Genomic DNA, 19,066 nt, shown 5'->3' with positions numbered 1-19,066 from the left:
GCTGGAAGCTGTGCTGTCGCGACCGCGTGATTTCGTCGATTGTGCGCTGTTGGCGATGGGCGCAAGCGGGTATCGATATCTGTTGGAGCTGGAGCGGGGCAGACTCAACGATACAGGGCGGGAGAGGAGGACGGGGACAAGGGGAAGTACTCGGAAGAGGTCGGCGCAATGCCAGTGCCTCATGAAGTGTGGTGTAGGTCGTGGTGTGGAGGATGTGTTTTCACTGCCTTGTCGATATGTTTATTCTGTGAGGTACGCGAGAAGAAATTCTATGGTAAAAAAAAAAATAAAGGGGAGGAACAAAATCGGAAAGCCAAGCAAGGCGATGGCCGACGAGGTTTGGTCGTGGTTTAAGGTATTGCGGGAGGAAGGGACGGGACAAGAAAGGAAGGCAAGGGTCGCAAGGCGAGGAAGGCACAGCAAGGCAAGGAAGGCAAGACCAGGCACGACACGAGGGGGTGGGCTGGTCGGGTCAGGTACGTTCCCCGAGCCTTGAAATACCTAGGTATCTGAAGTGATCTATCTACCTTACCTTAAGGTACCGTGGGCATCCGGGCGTCTACCTCCTACAGATAGTACGCTAGAGTAAGGTAGGTAGGTTCCTTGAGGGGGGAGAGGAGGTATCTGTATACAACCTACACACAACATGGAAAGAGACGAGGACAGCAAGGCATGAACGTGGACTTATTGCAAGTCCCATGCAGTTGTTCCCCGGCTACTTGGGTATCGGGTACCTCACGCTGAGGTGAGAGCTGCTGCTGCGAGTGACAGGCATTGGAGCTGGGCGTGGGTGAGCCTTGAGGTGCCGGCAGGGAGACTCCACGTCCACGGCCATGTCCGACTGGCTGGGCCGGTACCGACCCAAACAACAGGCCGGGAGAAAGATGGAAGGGCAGGAACAACATCAAGCCAGCGGTTGGGACAGGAACCCAAGTCCTAAGAAGACGAGCGAGAAGACGTGGGTTTGCTGCGTGAGACGCGTACGGAGAACCTATCTGTAGTGCGTGGCAAGCAAGGGCAAGCCGCAACAGACCAAAGCAGGGCAGACCCAAGATTTGGACTTGTGCTCCAGCGGCTGCTTCCCTGTAGCTGCGAACCGCTGAACGATCCTCCAGCAATGAGCGAGAGCAGAAAAGGAGGGGGCGAACTGCTGACAAGGATGGCCACACATTGCCGCTCGCACACACGCTGCAAAACATTGCAGTCAGATGATGACTTATATGCGTCCAAGAGCATTTGAGGGAAGGTCTGAATGCTCACATCCAACTCGGTCAGGTTCAGCCACCCTGGCGTCAGTTGCGGGTGGTGCAAGGTACCTTACGTGTCTCTGACCCAACTTCACGCCTTCCTTCGACTTTCAAGTACCGACAACATGCCTCTCATCGTTCTTGCTTTATTCATCGCATGGAAACTGACGAGGCGGCGGGCAAGCGTGGGGTAAAAAGGCTGGAGGGGAAGAAGGAAACACTCAGGAGGGATGGAGCTAGTCCGAGCGAAGCTAGAAGGAACGGACGGGGCACGCCTCTCCCACCTGCCACTTCACACAAAATGCAAATGCGGTCCATTTGGCCGAAGGTACCCAAGGTAAGGTAGTATAGGGTAACTAACTACCTTAACGGGTTCAAAAACATGGGACGAAAAAGACGTTGTCAGCCAACGCACGAGAATAAACACCCCCGTCCCGGTCGAAGCCATCGTTGCTTTTGTTTTGGTCTTCTCCATGTCGATTCGCTTGCCACACAAACAATATCCAATGAAAGCAACAGGCCAGTGCCTACCTAGGCATCTAGGAGTCTAGGACTGCCTAGGTATCTAGTTCAAAACCATCAGCTTCGGCTGGTGCTGCCGGGGATACCTATGAAAGTCATCAAATCAAGCTGAAGCCCAAATTCAATCAGAACCGGGATCGCCAGACCACCAAGTACAGCCAACCACGGCCACTGCATGACATTGCTCCTGATTGACTTTGGCATCGTCATCGTCATATCCCCCTAGCTCAGCTCCAGTCGTCACAAGCTAGCCATTAGCTATGGAGAACACGACTTACCACCTCTGGGCAAGTTCCTGGCCGGGTTGCGTCGGGAACCCTCGCTCTTGAGGCCCGCGATACACAGACGCGACACTGGCGCACGCGCACAAAGACCCGATTGAGTTGATGTTCGCCTTATCACCTGTTCTCCGACACGAGCCGCCGCCCTCGTGCGTCGATGCTCGGCGTACCACGTCGGACACATCTGTCACTTGAAGAATACGTACTGAACAACCATTCGCCCGCGATACCGAGTATGCATCGAGCATTGCCTTGCAGAGAACACCACCGTCCGCCGCCGCCCGACTCTTGCCGCCAGCATCTGCTTCATGCCCACCGATAATACACCTTCTTCGCGGCATATGTGTCTTGTCGGGCGCCCAGAAGAGAAGCGGTCTGCAACATGATTCCCGTTACAGCGACCGCCCATGCCATGCTGTCCACCTCATCAGCGTCTCCCGTATCGCCCCAAATCCCCAACAAATGTCGGACAAATCAGCGCGCATACCGATGGGGCCAGTGAATGCAGCGACAGCGGCACGGCGCACAAGCACGGGGGAGGGGAGGCAATGAGAGTGGAAGCAACATGAACAAATTCACCTCTGCTTCTGGCCGCCTTGATGAGTTGGCATGCATAGCCTTTGGCCCTGTTGTTTTACATGCTCCAATACACCTACAGAGAGAGAGGAGTGAGAGGGTGGCCTTCCCCCCTTGCTCAATCCCTCACGGCTTGCCCGCTCGAGACACCCGGCATCCAGTGCAGTGCCCCCACCCCCCCCCCACCCCGGTCACCCGCCGTCCAATCTGCGTCGTCCACGAGAGCTGGCACGCCATGCCAACGCATCACAGGGCCCTAATCGGCCCCCTTGGCCAACCCAGCCAGCTTCAACCAGCATCAACCCACCCTGTCCGCTACACCATCAACAACTCCAGCCTCCTAGAGCCAATCGTCGATTACCAGTCTCCTGCAGCTTCTGAGGTACCGCCAGCGGCCAGCCCAGCCGTTGCCCCAAACCGTCCAGACCCCGCCGGCAGACCGTCTCCCGAATTCGACCCGAATGCCACACCGCAAAACGGGTCAGGTTGTCTACCCGCGCGCCGGATGGGTTGCATTCCATCTCCCTGCCCACTTCCTTTGCTGCATCGTGTACGACTTTGTTGTTCCCGTTCAGCGCCGCACAAAAAACCTCCACGATCTTGTGCTCGTCCGCTACCAGCGTCCAGCCGTCCTCGTTTCCGCCGTGCGAAGTGTCAATTACCAGGATTGGACTATTCGGCCTTGACATTGGTCCATCCTGCAACGCTTGGATTATATCCTGCTGAAAACTAGGCGCCCCGGTTCTGATTCACCAGCTTCTCGTATAGAACGCACCTCGACAACAAAATTGGACTGGCCAATCCCGATATCACGCACTTCGTTTCAACCACAACGTTCAGAGCGGGACTTTCGGCCTCTTAAAATGGCCTCTACCACGCAGCTGGGTAGATCCAGCCACTCCGCGCCGCCAGACTGGTATCACATTGATCCCGTACCACTGCCGCCTGCCAACCCCTCGATGGCACCAACGATGGTACCAAAATACCTCTCCATCCCGGTTCTGGCCGCCTACAGATCGCTCGTCTCATGCACGTCAGATTCGCCAGTCAACCACTCTTGTTCGTCTCAACCTCAGGACCCCAATCGCTCCGCTGCCCCCATGTCCATCTTGCATCCACTCCCGCCTCCCGCCCGCCTATTGAGCCCCAACCGCCACCGGTCCCGGCGACTCATGTGCTGCATTCCCACTGCCCTTTCAGCTTGTTTATTCTCCTTTCGATTCCACTCGTGAGGCCACACTGGCTACTTCTCTGTACGGATACAACCTGCGCGTGTCGTGCCTTGGACATAGTATCGGCGGAGGTGGAGGACAATAGATGGTGTCTACCTGGGCCGAAAAGATTCGGCCATGCCTCAGAATAGGTACACCGGTTCTTGTGTGGGAGCAGCCAGGTATGATCAAGACCAGGTTGTATCAACACGTGGTCGGTATGGCGCCTGGGAAGCTGATCAACCAGCGCGCCGGTGACAACAAACGCGTTTGACCCGTCAGCCAACGCTCGACTTTCGGCCCTTGGATGCAATGCTGCCGGATTGCCATTAATGCCGTCTGCTAATGAACCACTGGGATTAGGGCTGCATATGCCATCGTGGCTTAATCTGCGCTCCCGACACTAGTGCGCAGGCAAAAACCCAGTTGGCGGCCCCGTTGTCAGCATGTTGTGTGACTGTTTGTTGTCCTCCCTATGTGAGGCCTCTTGCCGCTTCGCCGCCGTGTGACCACTTGCTGTGTCATCTTAGGTCTTCTCAGCCATGGTTCTAGGACCGCCCTGAGAGGTGGCAGCTTCTTGTCTTCTTAGACAGTCACTATTGTCCTTTTCTTGCCGTAATAACACCATGCCCTTGATCCGTCCAAAAGTAAAGAGTCTCTAAGAAAGCTGGCCAATGTTGCGCTAGAATCCCGACATTTCTGCCCAGAATACGACAGTCACATCAGTCTTCTTAGGAGTTTACTTTCAAACATTTGCATGATAGGAATAAGCCCAACTCATCTATCTGCAAGGAGCCAAAGCCGAAAGTGGGACTTGGTGTAAAGGGTATTGCACCCCGTGTTGTCAGCATTCATGACTATATGTATTCCGTTCACTTGTTCTCACGCAACCTTTCTACGCTACCCAGGAGCCTGCCAACCCGACAAGCGCCGTTTCAAACGTTGATGTGAAGGTGCCACTAACTGTGAAAGTCGCTTGAGAATCGATCATCATGTTTTGAACATGCAGGCACCTTGATCAATGCTGGGGATGAGCCTGAGCTGAATGTGGTGACTAAAAGACTAGAGATATCTGGGTGAAGCTATCGATAGAATAGCAACAGCGGTGGCGGTCACATGTATAGTTGGGTACGACATTAGTCTCGCAATCAGCTGTGGCAGCGTGAGTTTAATGTTGGCTCTTCTTTTTTTTTTTTTTTTTTTTTTGTGAAAATTAGGCGTTGTGAATGCGGCAGTTGAAGCCATGATGACAGACAAGTCCTACGACGTCTATCTGTTTCGAAAAGGGTAACTGAAAAGAATCATAGCCGTTTACATCTTCCACTAATAATCAAAAGTGACATGTGCTGTGTTATGTTGATGTCGGTATTCATGGAAGCTTCATATTCTCGAGTCCAGAGTATATTGCGGTACGCTTTGAATTGCCTGATAACAAAGAATATTATAGACACTAGGATGTACGAATGACTATCCATGACCGCTGTTAAGATTAGTCTACCACAGCTTTTCCAACCCTTCCATCAGCAGCTGTGTGATAGAGAACGCAATCCTCTTCGGTTCACCAGAGTCACTGTGTTTTCAAGCATTTGACGTACTTGTCGATATTGTCAAATTTGTAGATTTACCTTCGCGCTGAGTCTGATATCTTCAAGCTGTTTTGCAGCCGAGATGCAAGTTAAATTCCAAACGAAGCGAAAGTACAAGGTGTGGAATCACCTACACGTAGGTGCTGCCCAAGAAGTTGCCATTTGTTACAGCAGTGGATGGAAACCCTTCGATTCTTCGGAATCAATGTTATAAAATTTTATTGAATTCAACTCTTTCAATAGCAATTCGAAGACAAACAGCCGTTGAGATGCTGGCCCCCACATGATAAGCAGCGAGATAGGATAAGGTATGGAGACGACTCGGGGTCAGCAGTAGCGTCCCGGAGCATCGATTGTACGCCGGAGCTGAGACCGCTTGCCGGGCCGCGCCGGCGCAGCAACCGTGCGGCGGGTTGTGGGGGCATGCCGGGCTAAAGGTCCGTGCTACGTTTACCTTTTACACAAATTACTGGCTCCCCCACGCAGCTCATGGATAAAGTAGTCATATCACAATTTCGAAACTTGTAAATAGTATACGACGGCTCTTGTTGCGAATGGTCCAGTGTGCATGCAGTGCAGCGGAGTGGGAGTATGAGCGCTTTTGCGCAAGTTGAAAGCAACACACCATCACCGAAAGTGGAGCCCGGACAATCGTGGATGATGGAGGCCGCAGAGGTGCGCAACATAACCTCTTCCCCGCGCCGGATGCCGGTGGGCCGGGCCTGCTCCTCCGCTGCGCCCTGTCAAGTACATTAGCAACTCCAAACCAAGTTCCTCGCAGCATAACCATCCAGCTATTTGGTGCCCCCAGTTGGACCCATAGGAACTCAAACCCCGTTTCAAAGCCGCACACACACACACACACACACACACACACACTCACGTGTACACAAATGACTTGCACCACATCCCCAACAGGCGCAATGCTCTCCCCCCGCGCCGCAAAAACGGCATCCGCCCTCCACCGGCCCTGGCGCTTCGCCCCGGCGCAGACCTACTCGGCCTCCGACCCTGCCGGCCTAATCTCCTTTGGCAGCGCAAGCAACACCCTGATGCTCAACGACGTCGCCGGCTTTGCGGCCACGGTGCCGCTGACCACAGACGTTTTTGGGTATAGGTACAGCACCGCCGGCGGCGCCCGGCTCCGCGCCGCGCTGGCGGGGCATCTGAACGCGACGTTCCATCCCCACGCGCCGCTGAACAAGGAGCATGTGCAGCTTGCGGCGGGGGCGACGGCCGTGCAGTGTATTCTTGCGTTTTCGCTGGCATCGCCGGGGGAAGGGGTGTTGACTTCTCGGCCGGTGTATGGGCGCTTTGAGTTGGATTTTGGAAATGAGATGGGCGTGGAGGTTGTGTATGCCGACACCGACCCGGAGACGACTTTTCGGCCGGACGTCGTTGACGCGTTCGAGGCGGCGTTGCGGAGTTCTAATGAGAAGGGCATCAGGATCCGGGCGGTGATGATTGTGAACCCGAATAACCCGCTGGGGAGGTGTTACCCGCGCGAGACGCTGGTGGCCATCTTGCGGTTCTGCGAGCGGCACAAGATCCATCTTGTCAGCGACGAGGTGTACGGATTATCCGTCTTTTCGTCGTCCGAGTCGCTGGCGCTGCCGGGCTTCACTTCGGTGCTGTCCATCGACCCGGAGGGCATCATCGACCCGGACCTGGTGCATGTCGAGTACGGCCTGGCCAAGGACTTTGCGTCCTCGGGGATGCGGCTTGGGGCGTTGGTGTCGAGGAATGCGGCGCTTCACGAGGCTTTCTCGAGCGTTGTCAGGTTTCATAGCCCTGCTGGGCCGTCTGTTGCGATTGCGACGGCCATGTTTGAGGATCGAGGGTGGCATGACGAATTTATCAAAAAGTCGAAGCGGAGCATCGCTGCGGCTTATGAATTTGTGACTGGGAGGCTGAAGGAGATGGGGGTGGGGTATGTTGAAGCCAACGCTGGGTTTTTTGTGTTTATCGATTTATCGCCCTGGTTGCCGCCGGCGTCTGAAGAGTTTGACTCGGACTGCGAGCGGGAGTATGCGTTGGCCGAGAGGTTTGTTGAGAAGGGGGTGTTTCTGCATCCCGGCGAAGAACATAGTCTTGCGCCGGGGCGCTTTCGGTTGGTGTATACGCAAGAAGAGGATATTGTGGCCGAGGGTTTGAGAAGGTAAGTTGCCAAGAGTCCGTGATGAGAATTTGGCTAACACGACTCTAGGATCAATGAGGTTTTGACAAATGTGCCATGGCCAGTGTCAAAGTGAATATTTATGCCCAAGAGGGGTCGGTCAGAGTCGAGAGTTCGGAAAATCACGAATTACAAAGACGAGCTAAACACATCATGAAGAGGGAAACGAATCTATGTCCATGTAAATGAAGGAGAAAAAAAAGTACAGACGGCCCCACAGGGCGGATTAAGAAATTAAGTTTAATTCAAGTGCACGCTGAGGCCATGGACTCTTGATCTCGTCCGCTGTATGCTTCCGTCACGTCTTTCGTCTCCGGATATCTCTCTTCTCTCTAAAAGTGGTAGCGGCGGTTGAAGGTGCGAGGACCACGGGGGCCACGGGGACCTTGGGGGCCACCACGGCTGGGGCCGCGGGGACGGTTGCCGCCGCCGGTGGAGGTCTTGTTGAAGGTTTCCCACTCGTACGAGGCGAACATCCAGGGGCCGACGCCCTTGTAGTCGTTCATGGCGATAGGGACGGAGGTGTAGTACTCGAAGCTGGCGTTGCTCTTGAGGGAGCCGACCTCGACGGTGCCGTTCCAGTTGAGGGTACCGTTGGCGTTCTCGACGACAAAGGTGGTGAGCTCCTGGTAGCCCTTGGCGGCGACGGAGAAGAAGCGGCGCTCGGGGAGGAGGCCGAGGCGGATGCCCTTGAGCCAGGAGAAGACGAAGAGGGCGGAGGCGGAGGACTCGATGTAGTTACCGGGACGGCCGACGTAGGGGGAGTCCATGATGAGCCACCAGCCGCCTGTCTTGTCCTGGGCGTTCTTCAGGCCCTCGGCAAGGGTGATGAAGTACTTTGAGAGGGTGGCGACGCCGGGGTGGCCGCGGGGCAGGAGCTCAATGACCTCGAGGAGGGCGACGGCGTACCAGCCGACGGCGCGGGACCAGGTGAGGGGGGATGCGCCGGTGACCGGGTTGGCCCAGACGGCCTTCTTCTTCTCGTCGAAGCCGTGGTAGAGGAGACCGGTGGTGTAGTTACGAGTGTGGGCGTCAATTACGTCGAACTGGTTGACAATGTCGTTCCAGGCAGTGACGTTATCCTTGTCGAAGAGGGAGGTCCACTTGGCGTAGAAGCTGTCGGCCATGAAGATGCCGTCAAGCCACATCTGGTAGGCATAGTCGGGGCTGCGGTGGAAGAAGCCGCCCTCGTCGGTGCGAGGGTGGCGGTCCAGCTGCTCGCGGATGATCTTGGCGGCGGTCTTGTACTTCTCCTCGCCGGTGCGCTCGTACCACCAGAGAATGTTATTGCCGATGCGGTACTCGTCTAGGGAGTAGGTGGTGGGCTTCCAGTTCAGGATGCTGCCATTGGCCTGGACGACGAGGTTGTCGATGCGGCCGCGGTACCAGTCGACGAGGGCGTCGTCCTTGGTGAGCTCGATGGCGGCCTCGAAGCCATCGTAGAGGACGGCCTTGGTGTAGTGGTAAGGCTTCTTGTTGTCGATCTCGTGCTTGGTGAACGAGTCGGCGGTCCAGGCGAGGTAAGGACCGGCGGCGGCCGCCGCTGTCGCGAAGAAGAGAACGGATTTCATTACAGGCTATTGTATGGTTTTGCCTTGCTTTTTGGACAAAAGAGTGACTTTGTCGAGATGGGGATCACGACAGGAGAGAGAAGCAAGCGTGTGAAGGAACCAGATCTGAGTCGCCAAGCTTCCTCTTAGACGGTTAAGGTTGGGGGAGGGGAGCTCTTTTTAATTGCAGATCGGATCCAAGCCGGTTCGACGCCTCAATATGTGCTGGAGAGCATCCGACGGGGGGGACATGGTGCGACAGTGCAACGAAAGATCCATCGACGGGGTTCTGGGATGAGTTGGACGCGTTGGATGAGTCGGGGTGATTAGGAACGACAGTGGGGGCCGTTGCGCTCGTTGATCATCACCACCAGAATGATCAGATTGGGGAGCTAAGCAGAGCACGACCGGTATGGTGAGGCTGCGAGGGCGAGGGGCTTGCAGATTGGAGTAATGAACGGCACTGGGCTTGAGTCCAGGACTCCAGAGGGTGGAAAGGATTGCCAAGAGGAAGGGCAAGGGGCGCAGAAAATATCCAGGAGCTAGAGCTCCATCATGGTCATCTTGTTTCCATCACATCCCGCAAAATGTCGACCAAATCCACCATGTCGAAGAGGTGCATGATGTGCTTCTGCCCAGTGCCCAGTGCCCAGGACTTGCAAGACGGATACGCCAGCGGCTATCTCAAGGTCGTCGTCAGCATAGTGGGAGCTTGTTTATGAGCCAAGTATTGTGACATGCCACCCCCTCAACGATTCATCTCCGCCTGCTTGGCCAATTCTGGCGAAAAGGTGGATGAGATGTTGGACGGAGGATGGAGAAATAAGGTCCGGATCCAGTCAGTGACGAGAACGTGGGTTGAGGCTCCCTGCCCACGCGTCTTGGCAGCGTCTTGGCAGCGTCTTAAGAAGATGAAATATGGCGGGCCTACTCGCAAGACCACGCCGCTCCGTACGGATACTAGAAAACTATCCGTACCTTGCATATAGCAGACCAGACCCGTCCGCAGTTCTAAGCGGCCCCGGGAGTTGTATGGGGCCTTCGCCGCGAATAGAGGCCAACAAGATATTGGCTCATTGGACATTTGGACGATTGAGATAACCTTGGCCTTTCTGCTGGGAGCCAAGCCCGGATGAGATGCTCGCAGCTCGACGCCGTTGGAGTTGACATGGTTGGAGGGAATTTGAGGAGCCACAGACCACCATTGGCACATTTTTCGCGTGATGTGGGCACCGTCGGGGCCCTGCAGGTTGCGTTGCCAAGGTGCCATGGTGCGTATTCGCTGCACCCCTTCATCTCAACTTCTCAAGGTCCGTTCAACGTATGGGCCCCACGTCGGGTGCGACTCTTCAGCCCGCGCTCACTATCAATGTAAGCTCGGGATGAGTGTTGGTCTTGCATGTTCTGGCTTCTTCGGTTGGCCTCCCGGACTGATGATTGATGGAGCATGACGGCCTGCCCAGCCGGACAAACTCCTCAGACGAGAAGAGAGTCTCGGCGAGGCGGCGTTGACTCTAGCCGACATGCGCTGCATGGGCATGAGTGAGCCTCCAACGTCTGTCCAAGAGATCAGCTCTCTCGGTCAGCTGCAAAGATGCCTGGTGTTTGATAACGATTACGCCATCTTTCATGATCGTCCAAGTTCTTTCCTGTCTTTTGGAATTTCTGCCGGAAGGTCGTGTAACTACATAATTCCTTTACCTCTCCGTACTATGACGAACTTCCTGCGTATCTGTTGAGGCCAGCGGCTGGGCGAAGTTGGAGTGATGAAATTGGCAGTGTGTTTTTTTTAAGCTTCGTTGCCAAGACTGTCGCAACATTGCGTTGAAGTAACCACCCGGCCGGAGCCGGATGTCAGCAGTGATCAATCTGCGACGGTTCCGAGCAAACGTCGGCGCGATGACCCGGATCTCCTGTCAGAGACAAGGAAAAAGGACAAAAAAAACAAAGGGGGATGGAGGAAACAACAGCCACCCGAAGCAAACATACATGGCTCCTGTGCCGAATGCGACTTTGGCCGGTTGATTCCGAGAGAACAGACCGGATGCTGTTGGGTAGTCCCTATGAGCATCATTCAGGGGCTTGATTGGTGGCATGCGTGGCATGCGTGGCAGTGATGTGATTCGCTGCTTCACACGGGTTTCTCACTGAACTCACTGCCCACGGCCATTTTGTATAATCGTGCACGGGACTCCCAGGTGAATAGGGGATGCGCATTGTCAGGTGGTCGTATCACTCCTTGGATAGTAAGAGAGCATAAGAGAGATTGAGGCGTAATGGCGAAACCTGTCAGTTGTGGGTGAAAGCGAGACTGAGTCAGTCGGTTGAAGATGGTCGTTAGCGCGCCATCGAACTATCGAATTCAAGACGACGGAAAAGTCTACTTTACCTGAGTTGAGCAGGCCGATGGGACCAACAGCATGAGCCACCAGTTCCAAGCCACAAGTGATGAATTGGAGCTTCCCGGGAGATGTGGCTGGTGATGGTCGACCAGATCCGAACCCCTGCCAGCAAGGTGTGCTGTGGTGTGCTGCAGCCTGGGTTCTCGAACACGTCGGGGGAAGGCACCACGCGTTGCTCATTGGGAGACTCACAGAGTCACTCCATTGGCAGGCGCACAAGTTTACAGCAGCTTTCCAGCGGCTCCCTAAGGTACAGTGGAATGCCATAAGTCTGTGTAAACCCCGCCAGAGTCTGGTTGAGTCTTTACCACACTGCCTCGAGGTAGGGATGAGAACATAGATTAAGTGTACACTATACTGAAAAATAAATTCCGGGCTTTCTTTGATCATAATTTAATCGAATTCAAAATAAATTTGGCAGTGCTGTAGCTGGTTACCGTGTGATCGTCAAAATGCAAGAGTTGGGTACTAAGGTACCTAGTGGGGTGTACACAGACTTGTGGCATTCCACTGTGCCTTAGTGTGTAAGGTACCGATACTCCCTACAACACGGACTACCTTACCTAAGGTAGGTATCTTATAGACCAATCGGCAAGCTCAACCTAACTGGAAAGCAGTCTGCGCCGCCTGTCGCACAATCAGGCAAGTGCAACCTCTCCAACTGTACCCGTGGACCTCGCTTTCCAACAATTGGACACCATCAGGCAGGGACGGCCCAGTAGACGGGCTACGATTGAATGAGGCAAGGCTGAGGCGGCGGTTCACCGTCTACAACTGCCCTGCCTTCAATCGAGAGAACACCTCAATTACCTAGGCACCCAGAGCCATGCGACTGCCGTCACAGCCTCGACTGTTTGCTTCTTCTCATTGACACCCATGAGGGGAAGAAAGGCCTAATTCACTTCAAGTTCCCCGCTTCTGCCTGGACCAAACCAACCGTGAAGGGTGAAGGTCGGCCCACCCGCTGCGATACACTGGACTCGATCATCACGGCCTTCGACCTGACAGACATCGTTGTTTCTCGAATCTATATTTCTTCCTATTTCGTCAATGATAAAGGGAAAATATAACTCATCTCATTATCAGCTTCAAGACCACGCGAGACCCTGGGAACACTACTTTCACCCTCACACAATGTCCCAGCCTACACCGGCGGCATCAGAGCCTCCAACACCAACCGCGGAGGCGCTGTCAAACCCTCAGTCCAGTTCTCCCTTCAACAGAATTCCTCTCGAGGTTCTCATTCGAATCTCTGAGCATTTAACAACTCCAGAACTGGGAAGCCTCCGCCTGACGTGCAGATCTATCGAGCAGGCCATGTTCAATACCTTTATGAAGGAGTTCTTTACCCAACGCCAGTTCATGCTCACCGAGTTCAGCTTGCAGACCCTCATCGACATCAGCAAGTCCCGATTGAGCGACTGTCTCGGCCATGTTATCATCGGCCTCAACACATTCACACGCCATTACTTTGCTCCCGGAGAAGAGGCCAGAGAAACTCGCTATCGCGTAGCCCAATCCGACCATTACACTCTTGTCAACAGTGGCCAAGACGTCGCCATGCTTGCCGAAGCTTTCAGGAACCTCAGAAACCTCAAAACCGTCGGCATCCGTGACTACCACTCTACCGGACGGAGGTTTCGGGATGGCTTCAAGTTCACTTGGGCGAGCTACGGCGCCACCACGCTCCAGCGGGAGACAGGGGTAGACCTCCTCCGCATACCTATTGAGGAGATCGTCACCTACACAAACAAGGTCTTCATCACGCTATTCACCGCACTTGGCAACGCCGCTGCTAGTCCCAGAGCCTTTGAGCTGCTCCGCCACCAGCAAGGCGTTCCCTCCGACGATGCATTCAACCTCTTCACCAAGTACCTCAAGCCCAAGGTCGTGCCCGTTCTCGAGGGCCTCGAGACCTTCATGTGCGTTGTAAACGTAGCAAGTGGCCCCTTCCGAACCACATCACTCACAGACAACACGAGCACTGGCAGCCGACGTCGGCACGACTATCTTCTGCGCCTCTTCTTGGGTTATATGCCAAACCTGAAGCATCTGAGGTTGAACTTTAGTCATCCGGGCCACAATTCGGATGCCGTTGACGAATTCATCGATTGGCTTGGCACACCTGTCCCCAAGGCTCTTCCTGTACCCTTCGACACCCAGCTCCCACCGCCTCCGGCTCCAGTGGCGTTTCCTCATCTTGAAGAGATCAACCTGGGCTTCGTGGATGTTGAGCCGAAGCGGCTTCTCCAGGTTGTGCGAAAGTTTGCACCGACACTCAGGAATTTAGAGCTATGGAAGGTGACGCTTCGGACCCGCGTAGGAGCTGAAGTATGGGATCGCGACGAGCGACGCGACCTCCCCAGGATCAACTTGTGGGCCAAATTTCTTCAGAGCTTGCGCGACGTTCCCGACCTCGATCTGAACCACATCATGGTCGGCTGTCCTGCTCAGCGCATGTCTATGACGAGCACGAGAGTCTGGGTGCAAGCCACAGACGGGGTACCTGACAAGGCGGTGGACAGACGAGAGTACACAGGCATTGATTGGAAACATTTTGTAGGGGACTTGGCCACGCAAGTCATGGTGGATATCCCGCCCGAGTTCTACAACTCCGAAGAAGACTCCGAAGAAGACTCCGAAGACTCCGAAGAAGATATGGACGACATGGACGACGACATGTTGGATGCGATCCAAGGTTAGTGACTATTGCGATGCCCTACAGCCCATGCGAAGCACCCTCCTCTGATTCTTGTCATCTAATCAACACAGACGTCATGTCAGAGACTGAGGAGTAGAATGACGAACCTAGCGAAGATTAAATAATACATAATTGCTAACGAATTTATATTCAATTCAGAAGAAATGATGATGGATGAGGGCTTCTACTATCCGGAAGATATGGAGGACGCGCTGGAGGCATGGGAGGCACAGAACTTCCATCCAATGATGTTTCAGTAAGGTAGACAATGAAAGAATCAGAGGGTCACAACCAAGCCGAGTTCGTCATGCGATTTGCATCCTTTCGAGCAGCTGGGGAAACTAATTGGCTGCAGAGGGCGCCGAGCCATAGGGCCGAAGATCGAGGTTTTGCGTGTGGTGATATCGGACATGCAATCGCTCTTCGAGGTGTCTCCCGGTTCTGGGCCTAGGTATTGAGGTCCACCATCTACCTACCTTAGGCAAGGTGCCCCAGGCAGCTGACCCACCTAGGGAAGTCAACCATGGTAACGGTATGGCTAGGCATGAAGCGATTCGGAATGTTGAGGAGTCCCCTCCCATATATGCCTTAGGTAGCAAACATGGACTGAAATATGAAGCCAAGCACTCACTCCAGGCAGGAACCCCTCTAAAAACAATGAGCCTTGAAGTGGGGACGGCACGTGAACTCGCGAGGTCCTCGAGCAGTCGCGGTGGCTCGTGCGCCAGGCACCAGCGGCGTTGGTGCCTGCAGGACCATGTTGGTTCGACCCGAAGGAGCTAAAAGCGTGCGGCACCTTCCCCTAGGTGACATGGGCACGTCGACGTCGGTACCTTCCAGCCAAGGTAGCTCCAACTGGCAATGAGCTGACATCTTTTCTCACCGGAAGCCAGAGAAGGCACAATGAAATAAATCATCTCGACTCCCTTTCATCCTGTCGCCTTTCATCTTCACTTCTCTTCAACTCACTCATCAACCATCAGTTGGACTCGGCCACTCTACACGGACCCCCCTGTCATACGTCCGAAGCTTCTTTTTTCTCACTCTTCCCTGTCGCTGCACAACCTCCACATCCCGCCCACAATGTCTGCCCCTAGGAGATCGGGGAGAACAGCAGCTGCGACAGCTGCAACAGCTGCAAGCGCTGCTCCCGCTACCCCTGCGGCTCAACCATTGGCTGGCACCGTCATTGCCATCAGCGGCACCTTTGAAAAGAAGCGGACGGAGCTCGAGTCGTGGCTCTCCTCCCTCGGTGCCAGCATCGCCAAGTCAGTTACCAAGAAGACAACCCATCTCATCACGACACCAGAGGAAGTCAAGGCTGTCACCACAAAAGTCGCTTCCGCCCAGAAGAATGGCATCTTCATCGTCACACTTGAATGGGCCGAGGAGTGTGAGTCTCAGGGGTCCAAGGCCGCTGAGAGCGACTTTGAGCCCGGCAAGTCCGCAACGGCAAAGGCCACCCCGGCTGCAGCCACTAATGGATCCACGAAGAAGAGTGGTGCCTCAGCGCAAGCCAATGGGTCTCAGCAGAAAGGCCCGCAGTCGCAGTCTCAAACCAGCACCGCGACCAAGGCCAATGGCGCAGGCAAGAAGCGCGTCAAGGCAGACACTCAATCTGACAATGACAGTGATACCGATGCCAAACCCGACGTGAAGAAGCAGAAAGCCGCCGCTGGTGCCAAGGGCAAAAAGAAAGCTGCTGGTTCTGCGGCCGCATCCGACGATGCTGACGATAAGACCGACGTGAAAAAACAAGTTTCCGATGGTGACGCCCAGGTTGCGTCCAAGGGGATCGTTGTTCCTCTTGATGAGGGCTGCAAAGTCCAGGGAACTGTCTACATTGCCCCTGATGGTGTCATCTACGACGCATCTCTGAACCAGACAAATGCCTCAAACAATAACAACAAATTCTACCGCGTTCAGGTATGTGCACGCCAGCTGATTTTCCGAATCGAAGCTGTCATCTAAACATCCCACAGCTTGTACAAGATGGCAAAACGTTCAAGACATGGACCCGCTGGGGTAGAGTCGGAGAATTTGGTCAGTGTGCTGTTCTTGGCAATGGTAGTCTCGACGACGCCTTGAAAAACTACGACAAGAAGTTCAAAGACAAGAGCGGCCTTCCCTGGGTGAAGCGCGGTGACCCTCCCAAGCCTGGCAAGTATGCCTTTGTTGAGCGCAGCTACGAGCCAGATTCGGATGATGATGGCGACGACGATGAGGGCCCGGCCGGCGACGTCAAAAAGGATGAAGAGGACGACGAGGATATGCCAGATCCAGTCAAATCATCCCTTCCGCAGCCGGTGCAGGACCTGATGAGCCTCATCTTCAACCACCAGTACTTCCGCGAGGCCATGACCTCAATGAACTACGATGCCAACAAGCTGCCCCTTGGAAAGCTCAGCAAGAACACCATCCTCAGGGGGTTCCAGGTGCTCAAAGATCTCGCTGCTCTGTTCAACGACAGCACGCTTGCCGACTCACAATACCACATGACTGTCCCGGCTGCGACTGAGCACTTGTCGAACTCGTACTACTCCCTGATCCCTCACGCATTCGGTCGCAACCGTCCTCCCATCATTGGCTCTGGCAACATGTTGAAGAAGGAAGTCGACTTGCTCGACAGTTTGTCCGACATGAAGGTTGCGGCTGACCTTATGAAGGTCGATCGCAAGAACAACGACGTCCACCCCGCCGACAGACAGTACCAGGGTCTCGGAATGGAGGAGATGACTCCTCTTGACCCCAAGAGCCCAGAGTTCACCCTTCTTGCTGAGTACCTGAATGGATCCAAGGGCTCTACCCACGGCCACAGCTACAAAATACAGGATATATTCCGGATCGAACGACAGGGCGAGGTGGAACGCTTCGAAAAGAGCGAGTTCTCGTCCATCAAGTCTGATCGAAGGTTGCTGTGGCATGGCTCGCGAGTTACGAACTACGGTGGTATTCTCAGCCAGGGCCTCCGAATCGCCCCTCCTGAGGCCCCGGTTTCTGGATACATGTTCGGCAAGGGAATCTACCTTGCAGACATGTCTAGCAAGTCAGCAAACTACTGCGCCTCCTATAACTCAGGCGGCCAGGCGTTGTTGCTGCTTTGTGAGGCCGAGCTTGGAGACCCGATGCAGAAGCTTACAAACGCGAGTTACAACGCGGGCGATACTGCAAAGGCGGGCGGCATGTGGTCCACTTGGGGTCAAGGTAACACCGGACCGAGCAAGTGGAAGGATGCTGGCTGCGTAAACCCATCCCTCAAAGATGTCCAGATGGTGAGAACAAGCTGCACTCCAAATCCAACGCAATGATCCATTACTAATTATTTCGCAGCCCGACGTGAGCGTGACGCCAGGCCCAACCAATGTCCCGGGCGCATACCTCATGTACAACGAGTACATCACGTACGACCTTGCCCAAGTCCGTCTCCGCTACTTATTCCGTGTAAAGATGTGAGGCAACGAGTGGAGAGGCTGAAGAGGCTGGAGAGATTTGAGAAACTGGCTTCAAAATAAAAACGTATCAAGACCCTTGAGACAGGGTAGCACATTAGCATCAAATTCGACCGAGGTAAGAGGTCTCGACTTTGTCTTTCATTCCCACAGGCGACCGGCGTTCGGTCTAGCTAGGTAGTTAAAAGGAACAACTGACTTGCCATTACTCTTGCACGTTGCTACTCGATGTGAACGTTCTGTAGTAAAATCCAATTTCGCCATATCTTGTGGTCGAAAAATGACCCAATATTGTACTGACTGAGATACACCAGATTCGATCAAACTAAGTAAAAAAATTCTACGCGAAGCTACTGACTATCAAGTCTCCGCTCCGACCGCCAGGATCTCTGCCCATGAGACTCTACGAGATCTTCCATCTCACCCGTGTCTTGACCACGCACCTTCTCCAGCTGCTTGTACACCGGATCCAGCCCCCAAATAGTCCACACCACAAATCCCAAAACGGCAAACTCCATCAAAAAAGTCATCAATAAGTACGTCGTCTTATCGCCGCTGACCGCGCTGAACCGCCTCTCCCCGGTGCTGACATAGGCTATCGTGTAGGAGATCCGGACGACCATGAACGGGAAGCACCCGGCGAAGCCAATCATCGCCCGCATATCCGCTTGAGGGATTTGCTTCCACTGCTTCGCCAAGAGCATGAAGAGGAGGACGCCCCAGAAGTAGAGCGCCGCAAAGAGGCCCACGCCCGCTCTGGTGAGCGAGCCGGGGGCCATGGCGTTGTCCGTCTTTTGGGCTGCCAGGGCGTAGTCGGCAATCGAGATGGCGAGACCGGCCCAGCAGATGAGTTCGGGGATGCGGAAGTGCCATTGTGTCAGGACCTGGACGAACGAATTCCTATTGAGGGGATAAACGTCAGCATGAAGAGCCGTTTTTTGTACAATAGTGGGCGGTTGGACGACTGAGAGGGGGAGGGGGAGGGGAGGGGACGAGACTTACACCCTCTTCAGCAGGTCGAGCAAGACGAAGGTGAGGAGCACGAGGCCCAGGGATTCTCAGACAAAGATGGCGGCCCAGACTGCTCTGGAACCGTTGGTGATTGTGCCGAGCATGCAGCCGGCGCCGACTATGCGGATTGTGGAGATGAAGGAAATGCCGAACCAGCCCATTTTCTTTTTGAAACGGAAGAAAATGCCGAAAGATAGGTAAACTAGGAATACGACTATTTGAGCGATCGCCACGCCATCTCGATATCGAAAGACTCGTGTCATTGTTGTTTGAATATTGATATCGTGAGGCGTAGGCTTGACCAAGTGGAAGGGAACCGAACAAGACCAATTTGACCCGATGACAAAGAAATTG

General features: G+C 54.5%; 6 protein-coding genes across 6 annotated transcripts; 3 read left to right on the top strand and 3 right to left on the bottom strand.

Moving 5' to 3' along the window:
- Positions 1-1,812: 1,812 nt before the first annotated feature.
- CORC01_02762 (uncharacterized protein) lies at positions 1,813-3,315 on the bottom strand (the record flags this gene model as incomplete). Its single annotated transcript, XM_022614412.1, has 4 exons — positions 1,813-1,855; positions 2,048-2,425; positions 2,630-2,645; positions 2,988-3,315. The coding sequence occupies 4 exons, from the start codon at positions 3,313-3,315 to the stop codon at positions 1,813-1,815; spliced, it is 765 nt and encodes a 254-aa protein (XP_022479026.1).
- A 3,031-nt stretch (positions 3,316-6,346) lies between these two features.
- CORC01_02761 (1-aminocyclopropane-1-carboxylate synthase) lies at positions 6,347-7,675 on the top strand (the record flags this gene model as incomplete). The annotated part of the gene is made up of 2 exons (XM_022614411.1): positions 6,347-7,581; positions 7,630-7,675. The coding sequence occupies 2 exons, from the start codon at positions 6,347-6,349 to the stop codon at positions 7,673-7,675; spliced, it is 1,281 nt and encodes a 426-aa protein (XP_022479025.1).
- A 256-nt stretch (positions 7,676-7,931) lies between these two features.
- CORC01_02760 (glycosyl hydrolase family 88) lies at positions 7,932-9,170 on the bottom strand (the record flags this gene model as incomplete). The annotated part of the gene is made up of 1 exon (XM_022614410.1): positions 7,932-9,170. The coding sequence occupies one exon, from the start codon at positions 9,168-9,170 to the stop codon at positions 7,932-7,934; it is 1,239 nt and encodes a 412-aa protein (XP_022479024.1).
- A 3,515-nt stretch (positions 9,171-12,685) lies between these two features.
- CORC01_02759 (F-box domain-containing protein) lies at positions 12,686-14,349 on the top strand (the record flags this gene model as incomplete). Its single annotated transcript, XM_022614409.1, has 2 exons — positions 12,686-14,249; positions 14,324-14,349. The coding sequence occupies 2 exons, from the start codon at positions 12,686-12,688 to the stop codon at positions 14,347-14,349; spliced, it is 1,590 nt and encodes a 529-aa protein (XP_022479023.1).
- A 986-nt stretch (positions 14,350-15,335) lies between these two features.
- Positions 15,336-17,705, top strand: CORC01_02758 (uncharacterized protein; the record flags this gene model as incomplete). The annotated part of the gene is made up of 3 exons (XM_022614408.1): positions 15,336-16,178; positions 16,235-17,524; positions 17,583-17,705. The coding sequence occupies 3 exons, from the start codon at positions 15,336-15,338 to the stop codon at positions 17,703-17,705; spliced, it is 2,256 nt and encodes a 751-aa protein (XP_022479022.1).
- Positions 17,706-18,051: 346 nt separating this feature from the next.
- Positions 18,052-18,873, bottom strand: CORC01_02757 (uncharacterized protein; the record flags this gene model as incomplete). Its single annotated transcript, XM_022614407.1, has 2 exons — positions 18,052-18,585; positions 18,766-18,873. The coding sequence occupies 2 exons, from the start codon at positions 18,871-18,873 to the stop codon at positions 18,052-18,054; spliced, it is 642 nt and encodes a 213-aa protein (XP_022479021.1).
- Between the last annotated feature and the right edge of the window lie 193 nt (positions 18,874-19,066).

Source organism: Colletotrichum orchidophilum, assembly GCF_001831195.1.
Source record: "Colletotrichum orchidophilum strain IMI 309357 chromosome Unknown Scaffold_16.1, whole genome shotgun sequence".
In the NCBI taxonomy this organism is placed as follows: Eukaryota; Fungi; Ascomycota; class Sordariomycetes; order Glomerellales; family Glomerellaceae; genus Colletotrichum; species Colletotrichum orchidophilum.
The sequence above is the reverse complement of the archived record's forward strand: the minus strand, read 5'-3'. Positions and strand labels throughout refer to the sequence as shown.